Here is a 26,783-nt window from a genome sequence, read left to right on the forward strand (position 1 = left end):
ATTCATTCATATCTCAAGATGTGGCGAAAAAGATTTTCTGTCTTCTTGTTAAGGTTCTCATGAGGCTACTATTCTTCCATTTCTTCTTAAGACTTCATCTCCAACTCGGTTGATCCATTTGATCTTCATCATTCCTCTTCATCACCACATTGCCATGATCTCCATTCTTGGTTCCTCCACTGCTTCCATTGTCCAAGCTTCACTCTTGTATAGAAGAGTACCACATATGTTGTGCCTTATAAATTTTTCTTTACTTCCACGTTTAAGTGTCCCGCTTTATGACCATCTATTTTGGTGTCCCGTTATCTTTGTTTTGGCTTTCCTGCTGATAATTTCTTTCCTGCTTCTCCAGTCGCTAGTGATCTTGCTACCCAAATTTAACTATTTATTAGCCACTCTAATACTGCATCCACTAATTGTTAAACTTGATAATATTTATAGATGACATTATCATGTTAATAAAATACGTTAAACTCTTTTTAACCCTGAGCTGTATCTGGGAGAAACCAAATTTCAAGATTTTTTACTTGGAAAACTTGAAAGTTTACACAAAATTATAATTACTTAGTAGCTATATATTTCGTAAATTAAATATACACTCTAAAATAATATTTAGTTTAGATAACTCCAAAATAGAGCTGAAAGTGTAAACATTTTTGATGTTGCTTGCAAGCAGCTTTGGGTTATCAAGTGTTGGTACCCCCCAATCATACCTTATTTCCCCGTGAAACTCATATGAACTGTACGTCAGTGACGCGAGTGGCGACTTCTGTAAACACGATTTAACCCGTTTACGCCTAGCAGTACCAAATGGAACCAGCTGGGAGTGCAGTGTCAAACGTAACTTTGTTTTATTATTTATAGTAATTTATTAGGATTTTTGAAAGTTTTAAATTTCTGTGAACATTTTTAATGACATTTTCAGAAAGGTTTTGGTAATTTTTAGCAGTTTTTAATGCATTTTGAGCCGTTTGAAATTTGAGAATTATCAACTAGCCCAAAAAACGGAATTTTTTAGAGCAAGTATTTCATTGTCTTTACTTACGCCCTATGTATTGCTAATGCAAAGGTTTGATTATGTAATTACGATTTTTGTTGCCTGTATTTCTCGTATAAAGTATGATTATTATTTGATGTGAGCCTAATATATTTGGGATGTTATGATGCAATATATGTTGGCGGTACCATATGGTACCGCTAGGCGCAACTCTTAGTGGTAAAAGGATACATTTTGCACTTTATGACTCAGAGTTTCATTGACATTTAGAGAAATTATTGCCATAAAAATTGGAGAAACTTTTTAATTCATGCGATATTGCGTTAATGGGAACTGTGTAACAACACATTTAGGGGCCGACTTTAGCAACCATATTTGTAATATTAATGATAATATTTGTATTATTTATATGCAGGTCATCATACTATCCCACAATCAAATTGCCGTCATACCCATGGAGTTTCAGCACTTTCTGACTAACCTACGTTTCGTCGATCTGAGCCACAACAAAATCAAACGACTATGGCACGGTGATCTTCTTTTCACCAGGGCCCGGGACAACATGGACCTATTATCGTTCCTGTTTAAATACAATGAAAACTATCATCGTTTGTACATAAATCTTTTTCCAGGTTCGAAGAATCTGACTATCGACCTCAGACACAACTCCATCTCCTCTCTGCAACTCCAAGAAAATAAGGTAACGTAACATTTTTCTTTTGTATTACCCTATTGTCCCTATTGTCTGTATTGTCCCTAAAAATGACCCGATTTTAATTAAGGTTATTGATTAGGAAGAAGGGCTTAATATCAACATATTGTATACTAAATTACTCACAAATATCAAAAGTTTATAAAAACCCATCATAAATGTTCAATATGTCCTCCATTGGCTGCGCGGACGACATCTAGCCGATAGCTGAATTCATCCCAAACTGAGTGTAAGGTGTCTTCTGTCACTGAAGCTACAGCAGCTGATATTCTTGTTTTTAGTTCATCAATGTTACGAAGAAAGGGAGAAACGTAAACACGCTGTTTAACATTTCCCAAAAGGAAAATAATTGAGTGGTGTTGCGTCAGGGGACATAGGAGGCCAAGAGTGTAAAGCCTGGTCTCGCGGTCCTGTACGTCATCTTTAGCGGGACTGGCTGCACCTTATTGTTACACCAAATTGCTAGACCGATGGTCTAAGAGTTGCACGCTAAACATCAGCGCTTGTAGTGAAATTCAGCGAATTAATAAAACTCTAAACAATGCCGACCACATCTGGCGCTGTTCCGCTTGCCTAGTGACATTTATTTCAATATTATTACAAGATAAAATCGGATCTTTCTTTTTTGGACACACTGTATAATTTTGTTCAGCCATTTAAGGTAGATTTCCGTGGAGTACCTGAAAATCATTGCAAGAGCCTCCCCTTCCTGTGAGCGCTGCAACACAACCCGCGAGAGATATGCAACCCGTTGAATGTAATCGTTGATTGCTAAAACTCAGGTTCTATTTATCAATATTATTTCACATCTAAAATAATATTTCATCGTAAAAAACGAAGTTACTTTACCTTTGCAATTATTGATAATTACACTTACCAGTGAAATGAACTCCGTTCAACACGATATTCAGATATTTATACGAGTGTTCCGGTGGCTTAGTTGCTGGAATACGATTCTGAAGTTTCATGTCCGACACTTATCCGCAGTTCATTTATTTCTCATAATTTCATTATACTTCTCCCATTTTCAGAAACTTGCTATTCAAAATCATGTTTTTTTATTTTAACTGAAAATTGTAACTCTGTGCGAGGAAATGTTTTTCCACATTTGCGACGTCTGATGTTTTCCGTTTCATTTTGAAGTTGCAACTGGACGCATTTTTAAGATACTTATGTTGTCTTTCATTTTGCAATGAGGTACTTTGAACTGATTCTTATCATTTACGCCCAAATTTTGAATGGGATTAATTTACTAGTTGAAGTTTTAACTCCTTGAACAGTCACCGGAAAAGCTACGTTCTTCAATGATTAAAATAGTTGATTCTCTTGATGGAAATAGCAAATTTTACGAGCAAGATATTTTTTTCTGAACCCTCTTCCTATATGAGTTCCACCTACTCCGTAGGTAGAACACATTTTCTCCCTGGCTCGCTCTATCTTGATTTCAACGGTTCTTTTCAAACAAATTGGTACCTTGGCTTAAATTGAAAGAGTCCAACATATCGTATAGCAATATAAAAAGAATGCAAGTACATTTGTATCTTGAAAATTCATCTTACTACGACCAGGAAATTATATAATTGAAAGAGAAAATTGGGATAACATCATATGCCGCATGAGCAGAAAAAGTGAAAATCATGACAATAATGGTGTAAAGCAGGCTTTTGTAGTAGAAAAGTGTGAAAAAATTATTTAACAAGTATCGAAGTCGACACTAAAAATTTGTACATCGACGTATGAGCAAACATTGTAAAGAGTGGACCACGACAGTATTTGTTACATTCAAAGTTATGAACGGAATGAAAAGCCAGTCATGTTGACAGCTTCCGATCGTTGCGTCACTAATGGCTAAAGTTGAAGTGCTAATAGGGTGGTTTCCTAATATTTTTTATTTGCCTAAATCGAAATATTATTACTTCAGGAGTACGTATTTCACGCTTTTAAATTTCTAATGACGATATCTATTTTTAGCGATTAAATGAAAAGTGACAATTTTCAAGCGCGCGAAAACGCAACGGGTAAGTATGAATGCCGGGAAAAAGTCCGTGTGACGTCGTTCTGGTTCCCGCCGCCGCACTGAGATGACCTTGGGGCGAAGATCTGAGCGTTGATAGGACGCAGGATGCTAGCAGGTAGCAGATTACCATGCGAGCTAGTAGCGCTTGGCTTAAATAGGGATTATTAATACACTATCAAACGAAGAAAACTTTCCGACCTTAGCCAGTTTTAATAGGTGATTATTAAGACATTCTTCCCTGAGCTCTGTGCCTCAGGCATGCGTTGGTAATCTCAGACGATGTATAACTCCTATCTACTCGTATAGTAACTAGGTCCCTGTGATGTCGAGTGGAGTGTAATAGCATGGGCGCCAATCTGAATTGAATCCAATGAGGCTAAAATTGACCATTGCCATTCGTCTAAACCGTTATTTCTAAAGCCAGATAATTTGTGTGTCATGAATACACTAATGGTGAGTAACGAATCACAATTAATGCCTTTCGTTTTCTTTGATGAAGGAAACTACCCTATTCATGCGTGGAGGCCGGTTTCACAGTGACGCGGCAACTGCATCCTGGTGGCGACTCCAATATTAATGTAACTCACATTTACTACACACTCCCCTTGAGCGCACTCACCTGTTTTTGGTCTCTCTCTTGAATCTCACGCGCAGTTGATGACGAAATATTACAATTTTGGGGTTAATATACAATAAGCTCAACAGATTTAGGCTTCAATTGGTGGAAGTTTGAAATGTGTAAATACTTAAATAAAAGATCGTAATACCTTTCCACAAGAACTTTTAATGCGTACAGCGCGTTTCGGCTCACTGGGCCACCATCTGATACATGTTGTACGCATTAACAAATCATTTGGAAAAGTGCTGCGATCTTTTATTTATTTTAATACACAATGAGTGGAATTAAGAAAGGAGATTACCATTTATTGACAATAGTCCATTATTTATTGATATTATTTCGATAGCATGTCCTGATATAACGTCAACATTCTGCATGTTTGATTTTTTTTCCATAAAATCTTTCTCTTGTAATTGCTGCCTTATTTTATCCGCATCACGGTTGATGCAAGTAATCAGTAATATTACATGTTTATAAGCAGGTTAATTCAATCCAGTTACATGTCCTTAGAAAAATGATGCAACGGCAATTTTTTTATATGGAAACTTATCTTTCTCTAGTTACCGCTGCCTTATTTTAGCGAATCACGTATGATGCAAGGAGTTACCATCACTACGATTACAATATTATAAGCAGGTTAATTCATTTCAGTTCCATTCCCTTAGTAAAATGTAGTACGCACTTTTTTATGTATAAAGTAATCTTTCAGGTCTAAAAAGGTTGTTTTATCATCTGTGTTCTTTTCTCCCTCTCAGACTGAAGTTGTGATCCCCGGCTGCGACATTGACAGCAAGTTTTCCCGTGTCAAATTACTCCTGGGACACAACCCTTTCGTTTGCGACTGCGAAGTCTTCAAGCTCCTGCGGTACGCCTCCAAGGAAATACGGCCAACATCTGCGTTGGAGAGGCTCAATGGACACAGGCTTGTAGTGCCAGCGGTCATCGATATTCAGGACCTCCACTGCTCGTAAGCAACAATTCGAGACTCTAATCACCATTGGCGGCGCTGAAGGCAGTGAAGTAATTTGCCAACATGGCCGACATCGAGGATATTGATGTGATATACCTAGGAATTGATATGACTACACAGGTGTAACAGGATGAATCGTTGATGCACTGCAAAAATTAATGTATAAAATATGAACGAAGATTTGTATTGCCTTTAAGGTGTTATTTCAATTCCTAGGGACCACGACATATAGCAGTTAACATTAAGAAATTTATAAATTTTAGTTGAAATATCCTTTACTAAAACGTGGCGATCATCATCATCAAAGGGTTCCTAGTGACAATAAATGCTCGATTCAGATAAATAAACTTCATTCTTAGCAGGATAGAAAAGAAAAAGTGCAATTCGTCGGTTATCCCAAGGGCATTAAACAAACAAACCACCGTCCCAGTAAATGATGGATTGTACCAATGAATGGCACCTAAAAGTCACTTTACATGAACACAAATGCATAAAATATATTACTTACGACGTTATGATTGCTAATCACCAAAAATTTAATTAGAAAAATCAATAAATTCCCAGAGATACCAATGATTTGTTAACGTGGTTCCCATAGGAAATGCTTTGTATCCTCGAATCTTTACTTCCCATTTCGGCCGATAGTTGGCGTATTAATTGTCTAATATACTATTTCAGTCATTCACACGGCGCAAACATACAAATGAATTCACAGGCAAGGAAAGAAAGGGATAGGAACATGTAATAGAAAAAGGACGAGGACAACGATGCTGTGGTAGACGGAAAAAGCCAGAAATAAATGCGGCCTGACTGGGAATCGAATTAAGAACCTCCCACTCGCCCGCCGGGTGCTCTAACCAGTTGCGCTACCAAGAAGCACTCGATTATGAAATGTTTTCGGCGGGGATTTATACAATGAAAACTCTCTATGCTTTGGCCCACAAGAGTAACCAATAGATGGCACTGGGGCAGCTCACCACTCACCAACAGAAAGAATGGGCGAGGACACAAGGATGAAAGGAAAGGTACACACTCACACGATAGCAGAAAATAGACAGTAACAAGGGTTTCGGGGGATGCAGAGTCCTAGTGAGATAAGCCAATATGGCCGATACACTACTTCATTCACTCACACGACGGCTTAAGCACAAACATTAAAATAAAGTCAGAGGGAAGGAAAGAAAGAGATAGGAACATATATTAGATAAACAACGAGGACAACGATGCTGTAGTAGTTGGACTTTATGTTGAACTGGTAATAATTGCAGAAACACAACCAAAATTTATTTCCGGATAGCCAAGAGTTTGTACATCTGTTCTAAGAGCAAAGCGTGTATACCTTCTACAATAATAATTATAATGATAATAATTGTTTATTCATACAGGTGTTAACCCAATGTACAATAAAATTGTTACATGTAGACATAGCATTACATAATTAAACACATAGAAAAAGCATATAAACATTAATAAGCATAATTTAACACATTTATAAAGTAAAGGGTAGCGAAAGATAGCATGAAATAAACATAATAAGTTATAAAATAACAGACATGTAAGGAGAATACAAAAATTAATAAGAATTATATGAGCACTTTAAAAACTTAGCGTTGCGAAAGATAACATTTGATAATATAAAAAGTAAAGGGTAGTAACATCAAAAGCATTATTTCACTCGTTAAAAACAAGTACAGTGTAGCAAAAGATAACATATTATCAATATAAAAAGCTATAATATAAAATATGATTAAATCAAGCTAAGAAATATAAAATATACCAATACCAAAAAACAAGCTCAAATATAAACCATATTGTACGTTCATTAATGATGTAAAGAGGAAATATATATTCTTTTGGTCCATTTAGTTTTTACAGTGTGTTTTCACATTGACATAAAGATCAAGTTTCGTGTGAGGGTGATCGAAAAGTTTTGAGCGGTAGTGAGGTTTTTAATTTTCCGAATGAGTTCCTAATGAATGTTTTCGTTTTTACAGGAAGCCAGACTCGGTCAAGGGGAAAGCGGTCGCAGATGTGGAGTCATGGGCTTACCATTGGCTGCCCATGATTGGATTCTGTTGGAAAGACACTGGAGTTAATTCAGCGTCCGTATACAAGGCAACGAGCTCCACCGAAGCAAAAGCAATGGTTGAACCACCGCCATAGTTGAACCACCGGTGGTTTTCCGGCGACAACTTGTGTAATTTGCTGAACATTTTTGATGAATAAATTTTTGACTTAATTTTTGCAGAATTTCTTGATGAATTTCCAAACTTTTTTGCTCGACCGGGAATTACATTTTTAATTTTTTAATATCTAGGTTTATTCGGCGCAAAAATGGTAAAGCCCTTAATGAGTCTAGCAGGTTAAGATGGTGAAAAGTTCCCCCCGATATTTTGATAAATAAAAAATATGCACTTAAAGTACATCCAAACCTGTTTCCTCAAAGTTTCAGGCCACAAGCATGGAAAAATAACCCCGGAAAATATTGAAACACTATTTTTAGTTTTTTAACCATATCTCCAGTTTTATTTTTGTAAAATCGTTTTCTTGATTGTGTAAACTTTTATAGTTTACTATCCTGATTTTCTCAAAATTTGTTAATTGAAAACGAAACTTTAACATAAGATTAAAATTTTCAAAATTAAATTAAAAATTTTAGGAAACAATAGACACGCCGAACAAAATATATGTTGTTACTCCTGCCTTAACCCAGCCAGCACAGATTTGAACTTATCCTTGGAGAAATCAGATATTGTGGGGATAAGCTTATCCTCCGTGTGTAATATCCCTTTTTTCCACGATTTCAAGCGTTTGGGGAGGGGATGTCATGGTACCATATTGCCAAAATTGGCCGCATAGCAGCGCTGAAGTCCTCCATTACCGTTAAAGCAATTATAGTGGCTTCGTGTTTACATTTTTGGTTTTGTGGATAGTGGTGTTTGTGAGTAAAAATCGTTGATTATTTTGTGTATACAATAATAGTTAAAGTGATAATGCGACCTAAGCATCGTTTTTGTGTGCCTGAGTTCGATGTAGGCTACGCCGGTACGTACAGTTGTGGCGACACATCAAAACATCCCGGATTGTCGTGGATATTAATGAAGGAATCATCGACAGTGCTGTGATTTGTTAACAAATGCGAGGTATTAGTGATTGCAATTGCCAAATTCTAGGGTATAACGGTAATGGATTTCGAATTTGTGCTTTTAGAAACCATACGTATGGTAATTCACCAGTCTCCTCTATAATGTGATGTAAGGAATTGAACAGTAAGATTTATGGTTTACCGATGAAGGTATAAAGACTGCTCCGTGTTCTCGTGTATTGTATATCGTTTCAAGATGAATCATTCATTAAATATATCGTTTTTAGAGCAATAATTTTGTCTATTTTCCACCTTCTTCTAACGGATTTTTTGGTATGTTCCTAAACTTGCGTGAATGTATAACATAGTGAAAAAAACCTCATTGTGGAGACTAATGCGGTATTGGCTTTCTATGGTGAATGATTCAGTGCCTTATATTTCATCATGTAGCATCAAATATCTCAGAGGAATCTCACGAGATATGATCTCATAGGCATACAGACCTCATAGACAGAGTGGTCATATATGCCTCGTGAGATGTCACTGGCATAGTTGATGCTATATTGGATACCATAATATAATAAAATACAATGATGAAAAGTAATGCATTGAATCTTTCCTCATCGAAAGCCAATTTATGTCATTACGGTTATTACATTATTTTCACGTAGTTCTCATGAATCTCGCGTGGCAGCGCAGCGATCGTACGCGAAACAGTTGCCGCCTAGCGGCAATTATACGGCGTAAGGATAGGCATATCTCCAAAAATGCGGAAGTGCATCTCCGATTTATCCCAAAAAACGGCGTGGATTCTTCATACTTTATCTCTGCTTTCAGATAGGTTTCGTCACGGCATATATGTATAATATCCTCGTATTTAGGGATAAGGCAAAATCTGTGCTAGTTGGGAAAGTATAGTTCTAAATTTTTTCAGATTTTTAAAATTGGTGAAACAGGGTAAAAATACACGATTATCTGGATTGCGCCATTTGCATCTATGCTTTCCAGATGGATATTTGGTTTGATTGTTGAGGGCAACAATTGTTGATCAGTATCTAATATTATTGCTTAAGAATAACCATTAACATAAACAATGCCTATCACACTTAGATTAGTTGTAATTTTAGTTTATAAACATGCTGTTAAGCTTAAATATCCTAATTTCAAATATGACAAATATGACAGAAGCCGTAATAACTGGTATATCGTCTTTTCGAACATAGATAATGGCCGTTTTACACAAGGAAATTCATTACGCAGGTTAGTGTTGAAAAAAATTGTTGAAATTGCGAGAATCCGTGACTGCAATTAGAGGAGAACCTATTTTTCCCTCCAGCAGCAGTTAGTTCTCTCGTGCGTTGTAACAATTTACTGATTTGCTCCAAGTAAGTAAAACGGCTTGAGTCACACTATTACAGAATTTATGGCACCAAATATCATTAGGCCAGACCACGAATTTATATTCCTAAGAAATTCCTTCATTAACTAAGCTTGGTCGAGCAACTTTTTAAGTCCGATTATTTCCTTGCAGTGAATGCCACGCCGAACACAATTTCATCCATATTCTGTCTCCTTGTAGACTTAAAGTTCCATTAGAACATATATTGGCATTAATTTAATATTCTACCGATGAAGTTAAAAGCGGTCCATATTTGAAAAACCGATAAATAGAACGGGTATGCAATTTAAAAATGTATTCATGTGTTACAGTAGCTAAGCTTTGCCGCAAAATAATTTTAAACCATATCTCGATTGCATAATATCATTCATAGAAAAGAGCAAGTTTTCAATCGAATCAACTCTCTAAATATATTGGTATGGTATGGTATTTGGAGGAAGTGACCATGAGCTGAGGTCATTTGCGCCATGAGGTTAGGGTATGGAAGGAAGGGTGGAGAGAAACCCGGCGTCGGCATTAGCCTGCTCTTAACGAAAGGTGCCAAGGGGACCACGGCTTAACGTCCCATCCCATGAACGGAGTGTTGTGCTTGAAATGTCCTCCACACGGCATTAAAGCAGGGATTGGGCAGTCTCTGTAAATTCTCTGCCACTGCCGGGATTTGAAACCGGGCCCGCCGGGTGTGAAGCCAACACTTTAGTCACCACACCAACCTGATCCCCCATTAAATATGTTGTTACTGTAAATGTTTCATTATACTATCGTTAGCATTACAATCTCTAACCCTGTCAGGTATTTAATATAGGAAATCATAATACATCGCATTCCTCAACTTGGAAATGGAACCCTCTACAATCCAACTTCGTGTGGCATAGGGCAGCAGCCTTGTTCCCTTGGAACACAATAAATGCTCAAATACCACCAATGCTCCTTCCGAATGTGTGGTCTCTGTTTCCTTTTCCATCTCAGCGAATACCAGATTTCAACGGACGAGATCCTTTGACTGCCCCACTTATTTCCACTGAATTTGACAAACCCTTACAACGTACACGCTCTTTTATATGCAGCGGAACATTTATGGGAAATATAACGTTCATGAAAACCAGCATCTCATTTAGCAATTTTCTTCGGGTAATTTTTTCTCTGTCTCTGTTGCACCTGACTCGTCTGTATTGTTTTACATTCACCGATTAAAATTGAGAATCAGATAATGCCTATTGCTGGCATTAAAAAATGATAGTGTCATCGCTTCGTCGAAAAGTGGTCCTCGAAAATTCAGTCATATTCTCGCATTGTTAGGGAATTGGCTAAAATGTTGTGGATAACTTCATGTTTAATTACAGTCAGGAGATATGAAAAAAATCATTTTAGGCAAACTTGGTATTTCTCGAAGCTTGAAGACTAACTTAATATTACGTCAGGCACAATGTCGGAATTGCTGAGTTCAGGCGCAATGTGCCTAAAAGGAATGAATGTAAAATAACAAACTTAACTCTTATCACGGCTCTGTAGTACACCTTTGAGCTTAGCACCATTATTAGTGTAGGCTATCGCATTAATGATATCTTATACCCCTATACAGGGCCAACAGGAAGTTTGCATCCGTCGCGGACACGAGGATTGCGCTGAGCAGTCTTCAAATAGAACGGTAGTTCCGGGAAGGGAGATAGGCGCCAGAGTACGACCATCGACAGAAGCCACTGTGCACTCAGAGTTATCACATCCAATTTGCTGTTTTGAAGGTAAGTCCAACATGTAGTTTTTCCCTACTAACCCGTTACGCCTAGCGGTACCAAATGGTACCAGCAGTTTTAATCGTATTTTTTAAATTATTTATCATAATTTATTAGGGTTGTTGAGAGTTTTAAATTGCTGAGAACATTTTTATTGGCATTTTCCGAAAATATTGGTATGTTAAAGATTTATTTAACGCATTTAGATACGTATGAAATTTGATGAATAATTATCAACTAGCCTGAAAAAAAAACCGAATTTTTTAGAGCAAGCATTTTATTTTCTTTACTTACGCCCTATGCTTTGCTAATTGAAAGGTTTTATTATGTAATTATGATTTTTATAGCCTCTACATCTCGTATAAAGTATGATTATTATTTCATGTGAGCCTAATATTTTGGATGTTATGATGCAAAATACGTTGGTGGTACCATTCGGTACCGCTAGTCGCAACTTTTAGTGGTAAAAGCATAAAATTTGCACCTTATGACTAAGAGTATCATTGACATTTAGATACATGAATGCCGCAAAAATCGCAGAAACTTTTTAATTCAGGCGTTGCCGGGTTAATATGGTATACCGTTCGGTCTCTGATTTTGTGCATTTTTTGAGCTGGAACAGTTCATTTCCACTGGCTATAATAAAAGTAAATACCATGTAAATTAGTTTTGTACTTCCTCTAGCCCTACAATTTTGGATACGTGCCTTTAACCCACTATTCCCCACTATTGTATATAATGCTTTTTACTTCGTTTTTTCGTAATTTCCGATTTATTTTGGGCTAATTAAAGAGTTTTTGGAAAAAAATGTTTTCATCATATATTATATGATTTTTAAAATGCTGCGTATACGAAACGCTGGGAAAACGCAGGTAAATAAATACAAAAAAGTAATTTTTAAAAATAAGGTTATATCTATGCTTGAGGAGGTTCTCGGGTATTGCTGCGTACGTAAAATTTTCACTCAACGTTTCACTCCTCCTACTGGGAGCGTTATCAAGAGAATGGAAGGAATTTATTCTCGTCCCGACATTATATATGTTTTTTCGTTACCCATTGTTGTGCCGGAATTGAATTTTAGGCAATAGCCGTTGGTCATTATATTGGGCTAAGAACCCTCTCCATATACGGGTGAGGTTATACCCATCCTCCCTATTATTATTTGCGAAAATCTTCATACGAAAATTAATATCCTCTACGGGGAGGACATTTATAAGAAGATAAGAAGACTGTTATGTCTTTGAAATAAGAAGAGTATACTTCTCTTATCCCTTGCCTTCCTGCAACGGTGCCAGGATACAGAAATAATTCCAACTTGTGTGAGAGTGAAACACCACCCGAAAACTCCAAAGACCAAGAAGCAAACCAGCCTAGCTCTTCTACGTGAACGTGTTCGTGCTACGCGTATGCCACTTTTTGTGGTGGCGGAGGAATTATATCACCTTCATTTGGAGCTTAAATAAATTCCTTCCATTCTCTTGATAACGCTCCCAGTAGGAGGAGTGAAACGTTGAGTGTAAAAATGTTATCTACACAGCAATACTCGAGAACCTCCTCAAGCAAAGATAAAAGAAGCTGCGAAAATCATCATACGAGAAAAAACAAGGTTATATCTTTTATTTTTATCTTGAATTGTACACTCTAGATTGTTAGCTCAAAGATTTATATGATTGGGTGGCTAATTATTGATTTTTAATAAGAGGTTAAATACCTAATCATATTTAACCCTTAGGTATACGCGCCTGCAAGTATAGCACCAGTGCACGCTAGCGGGGTTTTAGCCGCACTTTAACATTTTTGATTTTCCCAAGTATAAATTCTAATTTGAGGGTATTTTAACGTATTTGGGTAACTTCTAATAAATAAAAGCCTTAAAATATCTTTCACACATCACATAATTATATGCAAATTTCTTGAAAAATACTTCGACTAATTTTTCTAAAGGAATTGCAGACGGCAATCTAGACGAAAGGAAATCCGGAATAAAGTCAAAAAACACACACACAAAAACGGAAGTGTATATGCTAAATCGTTAATGCAATAATTAAAATTTTAAAAATAACAAAATTTACAAGCAAAATTAATTTTTCAATTTTTTCATCCTTAATGGCCATCACTGCCTCTGAAATGACATTTGTGACATTTTTGACGCAGATGGAATGCTTATTGCATATTAATAGAAAACATTCGTACATTTACCGTATTATAATTTTCATATTTTCCACGTGTAAAACAATGACCCGCCCTACATTGACGTTCCTTTGCAGAAGCAGATAATTTAGGAATTTTCCCAAGTCTCATTGCTAGAAAAGCCTATGTGTCTGCTGGATGATTACCTTTTTTCACCCTGGACTTAAAATGTTTATCTGCAAGGCTAAATGCGAGAGCTTCCATGAACTCCATTCTTGATGTTCCATGGATTTTTTTCAAAATTCTTAGCTACAGAAATCACGTGGCCTCTAAGAGTAACTATATAAATAAACCGGAGAAATTGTGATAGAGGCCACCTTCGTGTTCGTCTTGAAGTCCCCTTTATGATATGAAATAGTAATTTACACACTTCTGGTTCACAGAATCAACACCTCCCTTGCTTGAGTTGTAGTTCAGGATCATTTCAGGTTTTGAAGTTCGTTTCGATGTCCTCTTTGCAGTGCAACGTAGAAAGCACCTCAAAAGAATTTCTCATTTGTTTCGTTTAGTGCAGTACGAAACAAGAGTGCAGGTATCCTGGAAACCAAGAAATGAAGTTTCAGCCTATCGAATTTTTCAGGGTAGAAACTCTCTGTGGGTTTAAGGATTTTTTCAGGCTATCTAAATGTTAGACCATTTTCTAGCAAATAAATGGCTAAATCAAGACTTGAATAGTAATGCTTTGCTGTTATTTTCCCATTCGAATTCATGAATTCCCGTTGCTATCCCGAACGCTGTTCTGTAAATCATCAGGCCTGTTCCATCTATTTTAAAAGCTCTTCTAGCATCTCTCTTTCAACTTTTATTTACAGAGAGAGTATATTTAATTCCAAATAAAGATATTATTTCTATGCGAGAAGTAGTGATGCAATCTCTGATTCTCGAGTACACATGAGATAACAGTTTTCCTTCAATATGCAGGTTGGTATTCTCGATATTTTTTTCAATCACGTTCAGTAAAATCGTTTTCGACAACAATTCGAGTTCAGTTGCGGCATTCTTAGGAAATGATGTTGGCCCTGGTGAAATACGAACAATGTATTTAGCTTTTGTTTGGCTGTTTGCACATTGGATCTAAGAGTTCAGCCAAAAAGTTTCACCGTTTTCCGTTGATCTAGACAAACGTTGAAATTATGTGGTCGGCTAACAATATTATTATCATCAGACTGCTAGCTCTCGCTGAAGTGTAATGCGTCTTCAAAAAAATTCTTCCTCCCCTTCACTTTCATGTGAGAAATAAAAAAAAATATTTTCCAAATCGTGGTTTACCTGCCCTTCCCTCCCATCTTCATTATCAAGCTTTTGAAGCACTCGTTAGAACTCAACAGGGTTATAAATACGTACTGACCTTGGAATATCATACACCCTACTTTTGTCATCATCGGCTCGATTTTTTCACAATTCTATAAAATCATAATACAATTTATGTCCATAAGGAGGTTACGATTCCTGAATCTTGATATAATGCCTTTGCAGCATTATGTTCTTTTCCCGCAGGTAGATACACCAAGTGGCGACACTTCGCCTTCAAACTCCAATGCATAAAACATTATAATAAACAAGCATCACTCATTTTTCGATCACTAGTTAAGTGTATATAGTGCATTTTTACATAAATGTAATGCATATTTGAGAATGAGGACGAAATTTTTAAATTACGACATGTGGTTTGAGGTTGACATAAATTATACAAATAATAATAGTAATGAAATGATAATGCAAATGCTTACAAAAATATAATAAATACGAGACAACAGATAAGCATAGTATTGCAAAAAGGATTATGCTTCCAAGTTTCCACGGTAACGACAGATCATCAGTAGTTCCTTAGTATCGTGTGAACGTCATCTAGCGGCAAATCGCCCAAAGTTACGTCGTTCTCACTTTGTACGATTCTAACGCAATAGATGGTCGTCACATTGACGTAAACATATGTTCTTCGTGGAGGGAAAAGTACAGAGATAGAATAACAAAGTATGCCACAAGTGATCCATTCACAGTAAACGCGCTATTACGAATTTTTGAAAAATGCGGCAAAATCCCCGCTTAGCGTACACCTAAGGGTTAAATGAAACAATCGATAGCGAAAAGTCAAATCCAAGGAGAGGCAAATTAATAAATTCAAGGTACCCCTCCTTTGACATTCAAAATCGAGTTCAAGGTCACCATCGTGGTTGTCCCCTTATAAACTCTAAAACTTTTGTCTGGAGCATTTTTTCTCCTTTTACTCAGATTTCGAGATATTCGGGGTGGGAACTTAAAATGGGACCCCCTGTATAATTAGAGAGACTATAGTTTTCTAGAGAGCACTCACATTTGCAAAGTGTCTGTCCCATTGCAGGCGGTACACTAATATGTTACTACCAGATGCTGAAGTTTCCGGTTAATTGGGACATATCGGGACTTGTGCAATATGCCCCAATTAAGTCGCTGCCCCAATTTGGCGAACTATCCTGTAGATAGGCATAAACAGACGTTGAAATGATAGAAAGAAGACTAAAGAATGTTTATAATGCAACATAAATGTATTAAAATATTAATTTGATTGATAAATCGGCGAGTTTTGTTAATTTATTAAAATTTTTAAGATTTATAACAATTTAGTTAAAAATATTTTTCACAGCCTCGGGCGACACTGAATGAATTTCTTTTATTAAATTCTATTAAAGAAAAGTCCTATCCTCTTGCGGATAGTATAAAAACAAGATATTTCAAAATAGGGCAAGAATGAATACAATACAATACATTTCTGAAAAATAAAGAGTAAATCAAAGGAGGAAAATAAAAAAATAGTATTCTGAAAACTCAAAATTTTAATTTAGACGCGAGTACAGAGTCTATGTCGCCAAATCATGGCCCAATAAAGCGGAATGCTGTCCGAGTTAAGCGGAGAAGACTCTGGGATATTCCTCAATTGGGTTCTGTTGTTCAAGATCTGTCCCAATTAAGCTGCTGCCCCAAGTAACCGGTGGACCACTTAAACGGAATCTACTGTATTTCACATCTGCCATTTTGATGAGAGAGGGATTGCAACCTTAAAGTATAATCGCAGTCTCTTGTTTTCGCAGTTTTAAAGTCGTTCGAAATCGCATACTGCCCACCATCATCCTCCTCTCTTCAATGTGATTAGATTTCAACTTCCTCTTTCCCCATAACTTGCTCTTTTCTCCTTGATAAACTCTGCGGCCGCTAATCTGCATGGAATTACACCGTGCCATTCGCATATTATTATTATTGCATAAGTTACAATTTGGCAACTGGCCAGGTGGTAACATGTAAATACAAAAAAGAAAAACACAACATCCCCACAAAGTCACATATAAACTAGACAGTCGTACAAATTTTAAAATTTAATTAAAATTTCTAAAAAATTATACTTTCCCAGCTTTGTCTTAAATATTTTTGCATTACTAAGAAAGGGCTCAAATAACTCTGCAGGCAATCTGTTCCAATCTTCAATTGTTTTATTCAGGTATGAAACTTTTTTTTAACATTGGTCCTCTGCGCCCGGCATTTGATTTTGAACTGATGATCGTTCCTACCAATGAAATCAGGTTTTCCCACTTCCTTGCTTAATTCCCTCCATGCTTTATCCCCTTTGTATATTTTATACATAACCGCAGAGTCGGTTTCTTTTTCTCCTACTTTCCAAAGATTCCCACCCCAGTATTTTTAAAATGCCTGATACGCTCTCTATCCTCCGATGCCTACCCAAAACGTATCGAGCCGCTTTTCTTTGAACTCTCACCTGCCGAGAGGGTTGCTAACTTTATATATAACGGGAGAAGGCGTAATATTATTATGTATTCCAACCATGTTGCAATACGGTATTCTAAACGGGAGTAATCCATGCTTAAACTCCACCGGCAGGCATAATAGGGTAGTTTCCTTCATCATAGAAAACGAAAGGCATTGATTGCGATTCATTACGGTGCCAATCAGTGTCATTCAGAGCCGTTACAGTGGAGCAATACAGGATGGTACATTTTTGTCACATTGGGCGGATCCAGGTTAAGTTTAAAAAACATATGATTGTATGTATATCATATGACTGTATACCTTTAACCCTCTGGTTACCGACCCTCATTTTATTACGTTGGTTACAGTTGGGGTCCTTTAGGGACCCCAACATATTTTTTTATGAATGAGGGAAATAATAACAATTTTTAACGTCAATGCATTGATTTTATTGAAAAAACATCATATTAGGCCATAATATTACCAAAAATTAAACAATTTTGCATGAAAATGTTTATAAATAAACAAAAAATTGTTTACAATAAATATGAAAATTCAGCTACTTAACTCAATTATTGATTTTTTAATTAAAAATCAGAACACACCATACTAATACAGAAAATTATGCAATGTTTTCATAAAAATATTAATTAGTGAACAAAATTTGTTTGTGAATAAGAGGAAAATTCAATTACACCCTTCATTACTACTTACATTTGTGACAGTCTTGTGGTGATGTTCTAAAAAAACAAAGGCTTTACACTTACAGCATCTTACATTTACCTTAATACAGTAGATTCCGTTTAAAGGGTCCACCGGTTACTTGGGGCAGCCGCTTAATTGGGGCAGATCTTGAAGAACAGAACCCAATAGAGGAATATCCCAGAGTATTCTCCGCTTAATTGGGACAGCATCCCGATTTATTGGGCCATGAGTCGGCGACATAGACTTTATACTCGCAACAAAGTAATTTTTTTTTGTTTTCAAAATACTATTTTTTTTCCTCCTTTGATTTACTCTCATTTTTCACAAATGTACCTATTCTTGCCCTATTTTGAAAGCTCTTGTTATTATACTATCCACAAGAGGATAGGACTTTTCTTTCATAGTACTTAGTAAAAGACATTCATTCAGCGTCGCCCGAGGCTGTGAAAAATATTTTTAACTAAATTGTTATAATTTTTATAAATGATGATAAATTAACTAAACTCGCTGATTTATTAATCAAATTAATAGATTAATAAACTTATAAACATTCTTTAGTCTTCTTTCCTTCATTTTAACGTTTGTTTATGCCCGTATACCGGATAGTTCGCCTAATTGGGGCAGCCGCTTAGTTGGGGCAAAGTGCACAAGTCCCAATATGTCCCAATTAACCGGAATCTACTGTATTGGTTTTTCCTGAAAACCTAATTATGATAAAAGATGACATGCATTGCCATGATTTATATGTATATTTGTAAGCACTACTCGCAAAGGTGTATGGAGCCCACTGACAAGTCCAAGTGGCTTAGTGGGACCTAGGTTGCTGTTTTTTTTTTTTTAATAATTTGTTCAAAAATACAAGGGTACAAGGTACATTAAAATGTTATATATTATTACATCAACCTAGGTCCCACTAAGCCGCGTTGACCACGTAGGGCCGTATTCTTAGTCGACCCTGTAGGGTCATCCCTGGAAACCTGGACCCTGACCCTGGATGCGTCATCAGCCCCTACATAAATCGATCTCGCCCTACATACCCCAAATCAAGCCCTACATATAGCCGTTTTTGGAACTAAACGGGCCCTACTTGAAGTAGGGTACCCGAACCAACCCTACACCCTACAAAAACATGGCGGTCAAATATCGTCTGCTGATCACTTCGATTACAGTATCTACGTCACAATGGATATTAAGGGAGACGACCTCACACAAGCCCTTTTAAAATGTACAGTAACACAGCGGAAATGTAATAATACTACCACTTTATAACCACCAAGTTAAATAAATTATAAAATTGACTGTAATAATAAAAAAAATTAGCGGTATACATCACCTTGCTTCTACGAATATATTATAATATTTTTCACGTTTGGCACTCGGTATACTTTTGGGAAACCAGTGCTTCGTTTACGTACATGCATAGAATACGTATTTTCATGCCATTATTTGCCACACAATAAACTTATCTACGGAAGGTGAAAACGAATGACGAACCTTGATGATGCAACGAAAGCTCCCACGTCAATGCTCATATTTGCTCCGTACTTATCTTGTACAGACCTCTTTTGAAGTAATTTGAAGACAATTAGGTCCTACTTTAGGCTCAATATGAGAGTATTTGCAGCTCTAATTAAGGTACCAACACGTCCTGGCGGACGACACCTATTGTTTATTTTCCTTGAGCCGTTACCCTAACAATACGCCTGAAAGTATCGGACGTCTTTTCTTAGTTTCATAGTTAATTCCCAACACGCCACCAGAGTGGAAAATGGGCGCTGCACCATCATCTACGTCACTTTAGAGAACTTGACGACGGATACCTCCCACCACTTATGTAGGGTGCACTGAGAAACGCATGCAGGGGTCTTTTGTTATGTAGGGACGGATATGTAGGGTCGACTAAGAATACAGCCCATAGCAATGCATGTCATCTGTTATCATAGGTACGTCATCAGGAAAAACATATATTAAAGGTTACTCATACATACTCAAAAGATACATTTTGAAAAATGTGCGGTCGATAATTTTTACAATTATTTTTACATTTATTTTTAGAATTAGGAGACCAGCTGAGCCACAACATGTTCATCATATTTAATGCACATTGTGTTCTTAAATTTTTGAATAAATTATAATAATTAAATAAAACTTTATTATTATTATTTAAAATATATTTTCACAGCATTTTCGCTGGTTTTAGGCGAGGTACGGGTATCACCAAGTACTCTCTTTACTCTGTGTTGAAAATTTTTTCTGACAATCCGGCAAGTATTTAAAATTACTGCTTTTTGTATTGTAATGAATAAGTTTTTCGGTAGTCCAATAGTTTGAATACCTTGATGGATTGTATGAGGCACTACTCCTGTGGCAGAGATAATGATTGGTATTATGTGTACTATGGGGGAAAAAAGTATACCGACAAAGTTTGTGCCGCCACTATCGCTCCGCGGGTTGGTGGGTTTCCTTTCCAGTGGGTTGCTATTATTTGGTCATTGAGGGAAATTCAAGCAAGGCAAACCATTTCCTATTATCGTCACCCAAATACGCGACCGACTACTGAGTCTCCCGCACCCCAAAGCATGACTAGCGATGAACTCCGTAGAATTGAGGCGCATTCGATGGCATCATGTGCGCACATTTGGAACGATACCCTGAATTTTCCTTCGCCTTTCTCAACGAAACGACAAAAATCACTATGGGACATAGCAAGCTTTCTCTTAAGCTAAACAATACATTCAACGAGAATATTTGCCCACGTATTTGAATGCAGTTGATTTGAAGACGTTTTAGTATTTCCGGAACGACTGCCGTGCACATTGCCAGAACGCGTTTTTCTTTCGATCGAGAAGGATATTTTCCTATCGTGATTTAAGATACCTTTGTCAGCAGGCGAAGGAGGGAAAAGTAGTCAGCTTGTTGGAGGCAGGCTTAACAGTAGCGGAAAAATAGCGAAGGATGAATAAAAATTGAAGTACCCTATACTACTCGGAGAAACGCAACAGGGAGGGTAATGAGGCATTGTAAAATCGGAGAAGACCTCCACCTGAGAAGTGACCGAATAGAACCTAGGTGTACAACCGGAGATGTTGATGCTGACATAAAATACACCAAACTTCTGCTGAGATTTCGAAATTAATATAAGGAGAGATACTGTCCCGAGTGAAGTGTGAATTCATTGGAGTATATTTTCCGTCCTTCATTTTTTTGTCCACATTAATTTAGATATTTTATTTGACTCTTATATATTGTCAAAAGTTATTTGACACCAAAATATTATGCATTGTTTTAATTTTACAAAATTGATTTTTAAATAAATAAAAAAGAAAGTGAGGTATCAAATTGTAGAAAATAAAGTTTTTTTTGCCACTGGCTAGGAAAATGTAAAATATTAATTTTGTTTTCCGATTTATGAAATTTTACTCGAAAAATTGGTTTTCATCAATTAAATTTGTAGCAATCATGTGCATGTCATTGAGGAAATTTTCAATCGCAATTGACGCGTGAAACCCTTTTAGAGTGATAATATTTTAGGTATCACTTTTCAACATAGATTTCGTTCTAGAGACGTTGTGTTGAGAAGCGATCTTGGTCGTATTTTTCGCGCTTATTCCGAATCTGTGCTTAGATTCTTTCTATCACATCTAGTTTCATTAGGAGAGCTTAATGTGTGTTTTTACTTTTACGAAAGTAGTAATTTAATTCATTTATGTATCATGATAGCATGAGAAAGTGAAAATAAAACTTTCCTGCCAAAACATATTGTCCTACGATGTCATGCCTTCCTATTCCTTCAAAATATGTTTAAAATTGTGCTATCTTATGGTTTTGTTCGATGCAATGCTGCCTCAGCTGCCACTTCACATCAGCATGTGACCAGCTGTAGGAGTGGGAAGACGTTTGCTTTCTCTGAAGATAGAAGAAGATAGAGACTTTTGTTGCTAGAAGGAAATTACAGCTTATTACAATGTAATCGCTGAGAAGTGGCTTAGTTTTAATCAGTCCTAGTGCGTGAACCATCCTGATTATTTTGTTATGTTTACGGTGAAATTACTTTTAAGGCTCAAAGGTGGAAAATTACTCCCTTTTTCAGACAGGGTTATAAGCTTTATTTTGATGGCCTGTTGAGTGTCCAAGATAAAGGATGGGATCCCCATGTGTTATGTGGCACCAGTGTAGAGCTTCTTACTGGTCGGACTATGGGAAAACGTCATAAGGAATTTGTCGTCCCCATGATTTGGCAGATGATTTTTCAGGCTATTATTATTGTTGAAGAAATGAAAGGAATCACTTCAAAGTCCAAACACACAGTAAAATATCCGGACAACTTTGAATAAGCGATACTACCGTTTCCTCACTCCGAAAATTTACAAATGCCGAAACCAATTGAGTATGTTAATCCTAGAAAATATTCAGAAAGTAATCAAGAACATGATAATGAAGGATTCGGAAATTCGAAGGACTCAAATCTGCTGGCCCTCAGTTTATGACGCAAGAGGGTTTAAAAGATCAAGTGCAAGATTTGAATTGCATCCAGAAAGCAGGGAAAAATCTTACGTTCACTAAGCGTTGAAAATTGTTGGATCCAAATTCGAAACTTTTGATGTCCCGCTCTCACCATGACGAATTTGACTTGGTTTCTTCTTTCCAAAAAACGATTTGCATTTTGCCATGATGCTCCTTCTGTTATGGGTACTCTTAATTTTAAATTAAACACAGATGATTAGCGTTTGTTCATTTATTCCTCCTAGGTAATTTTACATAATGGCAATGAGCTCCCATCAAAACTGTTAACTCACGAAACTGAAATGAAAGAATCGTACGAGAATATGCAGTTACTTTTAGAATAAAATCACTACCAAAAATGTAATTGGAAATTTTGTGGCCACTTAAAGTAATTGCAATGTTACTAGGATTACAGCTTGGCTATACGAAATGTTGTTGCTTCATCTGCGAATGGGATATCAGGAACAGAAAAAATTAATGCTTGAAAAAATTTGTCCGGAACGTAGAGAACTCATCCCTGGTTCCAAAATGTCCTTTGTCAGCCTTTCGTCGAACAAAAAATATTCTTTTCCACCCACGCATATTAACCTTTTCCCTACCGTACCATGACCACCTAAATACTCAAGGCCTTCGCACTGAACTTTCTCTTTTCTCTGACGTCACAGGATTGCGGCTGGCGAAAAAACCGGAATCATAGGCACATAGGCGACAGAGCACATGTGAGTAGCGTCAGTTGCGATCCTTGTTGTTGTAGTGTGAGCAAGCGATTTGAGTTTTCAAGCCTTTATTGTGGTGAAGTTATCGATTTGCTGTGTTTAAAAAGTTTTCAGTATAGTAGGAAAGTGTTGTGTACATCAATATAGTTGTAATTACGACGGGAGAGAGATAGTGAGTGTTTTCCAGTTTCCCAAGGAAGGACTGAGAAGGAGGTGGATGAATGCCATCCCAAGGAAGGACTATCAACCTTCAAAGCACTCAAGAGTAAGTATTTATTTTTCCCTATTAAAATTAAGCATAGTAAGGTGAATATTTTCTAATAATTGAATTAAATATTTTCTACTAGAGGAGTTAAACGTGAGGTAATTGCTGCCATATCGATACATGCATTCTCTTCTCATAAACTTTTCGGGGTTAAATTCTTTCTGGGCTTGATCTTATATTGTTACATGTGCACCGAGTAAAGTTATTATATCAATTATGTAGCATCAGGGATTGTACGAATAGAAAGCAGTGAAACGTTTGAGTTAGGAAATGGTCATCTGTTGGTCTCAATTAATTATTGCAGCTTCCTGAACTTATCCTTCGTGAATTCAAAGATTAATTTTTACATTGATCGTCAAAACGATAGTCACATTGGCCCTGTCCTATTGCATTTGTTGCTAAATGTTCTATTTGCAAGAGAAGGATTATAAAAGTTGTGAATTTTAATAAATTTTAGTCGTTCAAAATCATGGATTAGAATCATTACTATACGCCGAGAAATATTTCCAGCATCATAAAAGTACCGTTGTGATTAAGGTAAGGTTATTTATTTGATCGCATTGATAGGTGTTAATGTATTTTCCATTTATTAACCGATATTTTACTGAAAAATAGCTGCGAAAGCAATCCGTGAAGTAAGCTGCTACTCTATAAGGCGGGTGTATAGGTTATTTGTTTGCTTTTTATTTAGTCTTCGCTTCTTTTTTTCTTCATCATATGGATCCTCAAATGTGAATCATCTAACCTTTTCATACACTTCTTTATCTCAATGGCTTGGAATTATTCGCTCTCTCTCTCTCCCTCTATCAGAATCTACTGTTTCAGCTATGTTTACGTCAATTTCTTGTATCTCAAAGTAAAAAAAGCTTCGGAAATACTATTCATATTAAATTATCATCAAAATTATATAAAATTTCCTTATTCTTGTCCCGTATTCGTAATCCCGTTCATTAGCAAGTGGTTGGCTTTGCGCTATTTACTGATAAAGTTATATTATGTATTAAAGGGTATTTAATCTGTTCTAACCACATTCCATTATCATCTCGATCCTGCGCATGATGACTGGTGCTCATTCATTACTAAATGCTACTCCTGAAGAATTGTCAATAGTAATTAAATATGTCATAAAAATACATATCGTGATCAATTTGCTACTATTTTTTAAATTTTATATTTGTGGCTTCACATTTTTTTCTTCGCTATCGTGATCCTCAAATGACATCTTGCCATCCACTTTCTTATTTCTATTAGAAATCAAATTCCTCTCATTCACAGATTTTCAGGTTTTAGGATCCCAAAACATTTATCCTTTCACATTACTTAAAATCATCATTTTTCCTTTGTCCAATTAATGTCTCTCGAATTTGGATGTATGCCCCACATCCACATACTCTTGCATCTTTCACATCTGGCTTCATTTCTGTTTTCTCACATCCGATTTCATTTATTGGGTTTTCTTATCTTTGCCTATATTGGGACTTGTGCTCGTAAAATATGCGCAACAAAGCATATCATCTGAATTTTTTTCATTCCAACCTCCATTTTATCAGCAATTTTCTTCCCTCACCAATTAATGTTTTATTTCATTCATTAGTGTGAGTCCTTCGGTGATTGCTCGCCATAGGGTTGCATTGAGCGGCGAATGGTATCAAAATGCCATTTTCTCAAAACTGTCGTTTCCAATGACTTAATTGATGCATGCTCTTTGTACTCCCTATTTTTAAGAAGCTGCATAAATAGTCAAAAATGAGAAAGAGGGTGCTTTTACTTTTTTGGTAGTCATGATGACTGTCTATTGTGACCCCTAGTAACAAGGATGGATACTTGCCGGTCCAATAAGTTAGTAATTTGCTCAGAATATGTACCTTATTTTATGACAGCATCTTGAATCTTTCAATTTATTTCTCTGATATCCATTGCTCAGCCAGAAAGCTTAGAAATTTGTTATTCTTACAGTGCCCATAAGTGCCAAAAACTAACAAGATAATCTTTTTTCCAGGGTTGCCATTAAGATGAAATCCTTTGGGAGGCACGACAGGAACTTAACTCATTCGATAAAGTGTTAACTCTGGCAGACTAAAACTGACCACATAAACTACTGTTCAAAGATTTGTAAGCTTCTTGATGACATTAAAATAAATGCTAAAAACAATAAAAAATTTAATGGCTTTTTTCTACCCAACTGCAATTACTGAAGAAAGAGGCACTGAGATACAACTTAGGTGCTGTTAAATCTGATCAATGATTGTTTTCACCCTGATAGATATCAGGCAATTTCCCAAACCCTTCTCGAGTGCTTGTGAATGGGCTGAGTTTAGGGGTATTACTCTGAAAGTTTCACAGACAAGCAAGTGACATTTGCTTTCTTTGTGTCCTCTCTGCTGGTGGTGAGAAATGGAGGTAAATGTTTCACACATTTTTAAATGATTTGGGTAGCAAATGGTCTAGTGTTGTCTGGCTCTGTGGGATGTTAAATCTGATTAATGATTGGTTTCACTCTGATAGAGATCAGACATATTCCTAACCCCTTCTAGAGTGCGTCTGAATGTAATGAGTTTAGGGGTTCTTATTCTGAAAATTTCACAAGCCGGTGACAGTTGTGTTCTGTGTATCCTTTACGTAGAACCTGTTCAATAATTCGTCCGACACTGAAAAATGTGATTAAACGAGGTATTTTTTGATCCATTTTAAAAAAATTAGCGCAGGAAGTAGTCTATATATTATCTCTTTTGGTTTCGTTAAACAGACCTCATTGATTTTCTCCGTCGCGATTCTTCCGTACCCTTAACCAACAGATTTTCATCCGTTTTCGAGGTTGGACAAATTTAAAATGATATTTTAATATCCATTAAAAATCTTACGGTTTCTTAGTGCTAGCCTTGATACCGGGATTAATGCTTTATTTTCCCTTTTCTAATGTTTTTCGTGAACGGTATGGTCATGGATATTAACTTCATAAACAATATCTAGAACTTCATTCTTCTCGTAATTTGGCAAGAATTCCGCTATCGTCTTCATTCGTAAGTTTTATTTTGGTGAATGACTGTAGCGCTAATAGTGCAGTTGAAGGACTTAAATCACTTCTTTAGTCTTAAGAGCCGTCAGGTACAGAAATATAGTCTTCCAATGCATTC

At 36.4% G+C, this 26,783-nt stretch overlaps 2 protein-coding genes and 1 long non-coding RNA gene across 3 annotated transcripts in view; all 3 read left to right on the forward strand.

Moving 5' to 3' along the window:
* The window catches only part of LOC124172987, a 57,150-nt gene that overhangs the window by 7,096 nt on the left and 23,271 nt on the right, over nucleotides 1-26,783 (forward strand). Inside the window, exons 4-6 of the mRNA XM_046552519.1 lie at nucleotides 5,101-5,312; nucleotides 7,310-7,421; nucleotides 11,470-11,541. Of these exons, the coding sequence (XP_046408475.1) occupies nucleotides 5,101-5,312; nucleotides 7,310-7,421; nucleotides 11,470-11,541 (396 nt within the window). The remainder of the gene's footprint in view (nucleotides 1-5,100; nucleotides 5,313-7,309; nucleotides 7,422-11,469; nucleotides 11,542-26,783) is intronic.
* On the forward strand, nucleotides 1,419-7,554 carry LOC124172889. The gene is made up of 3 exons (XM_046552394.1): nucleotides 1,419-1,697; nucleotides 5,101-5,312; nucleotides 7,310-7,554. The coding sequence occupies exons 1-3, from the start codon at nucleotides 1,452-1,454 to the stop codon at nucleotides 7,476-7,478; spliced, it is 627 nt and encodes a 208-aa protein (XP_046408350.1). The 5' UTR covers nucleotides 1,419-1,451; the 3' UTR covers nucleotides 7,479-7,554.
* LOC124172890 lies at nucleotides 23,281-25,808 on the forward strand. Its single transcript, XR_006868314.1, has 2 exons — nucleotides 23,281-23,649; nucleotides 25,649-25,808. It is a non-coding gene; the product is annotated as an uncharacterized LOC124172890 (long non-coding RNA).

This window comes from Ischnura elegans, assembly GCF_921293095.1.
Source record: "Ischnura elegans chromosome 13 unlocalized genomic scaffold, ioIscEleg1.1 SUPER_13_unloc_3, whole genome shotgun sequence".
NCBI lineage: Eukaryota > Metazoa > Arthropoda > Insecta > Odonata > Coenagrionidae > Ischnura > Ischnura elegans.

Bases quoted from the DNA above. Each gene is read 5' to 3' on its own strand.
- LOC124172889 (XM_046552394.1), top strand. From the start codon at position 1,452: ATGGAGTTTCAGCACTTTCTGACTAACCTACGTTTCGTCGATCTGAGC. The intron at 1,698-5,100 runs GTAACGTAACAT...TCTCCCTCTCAG, and splicing joins TGCAACTCCAAGAAAATAAG to ACTGAAGTTGTGATCCCCGG. The intron at 5,313-7,309 runs GTAAGCAACAAT...TCGTTTTTACAG, and splicing joins ATTCAGGACCTCCACTGCTC to GAAGCCAGACTCGGTCAAGG.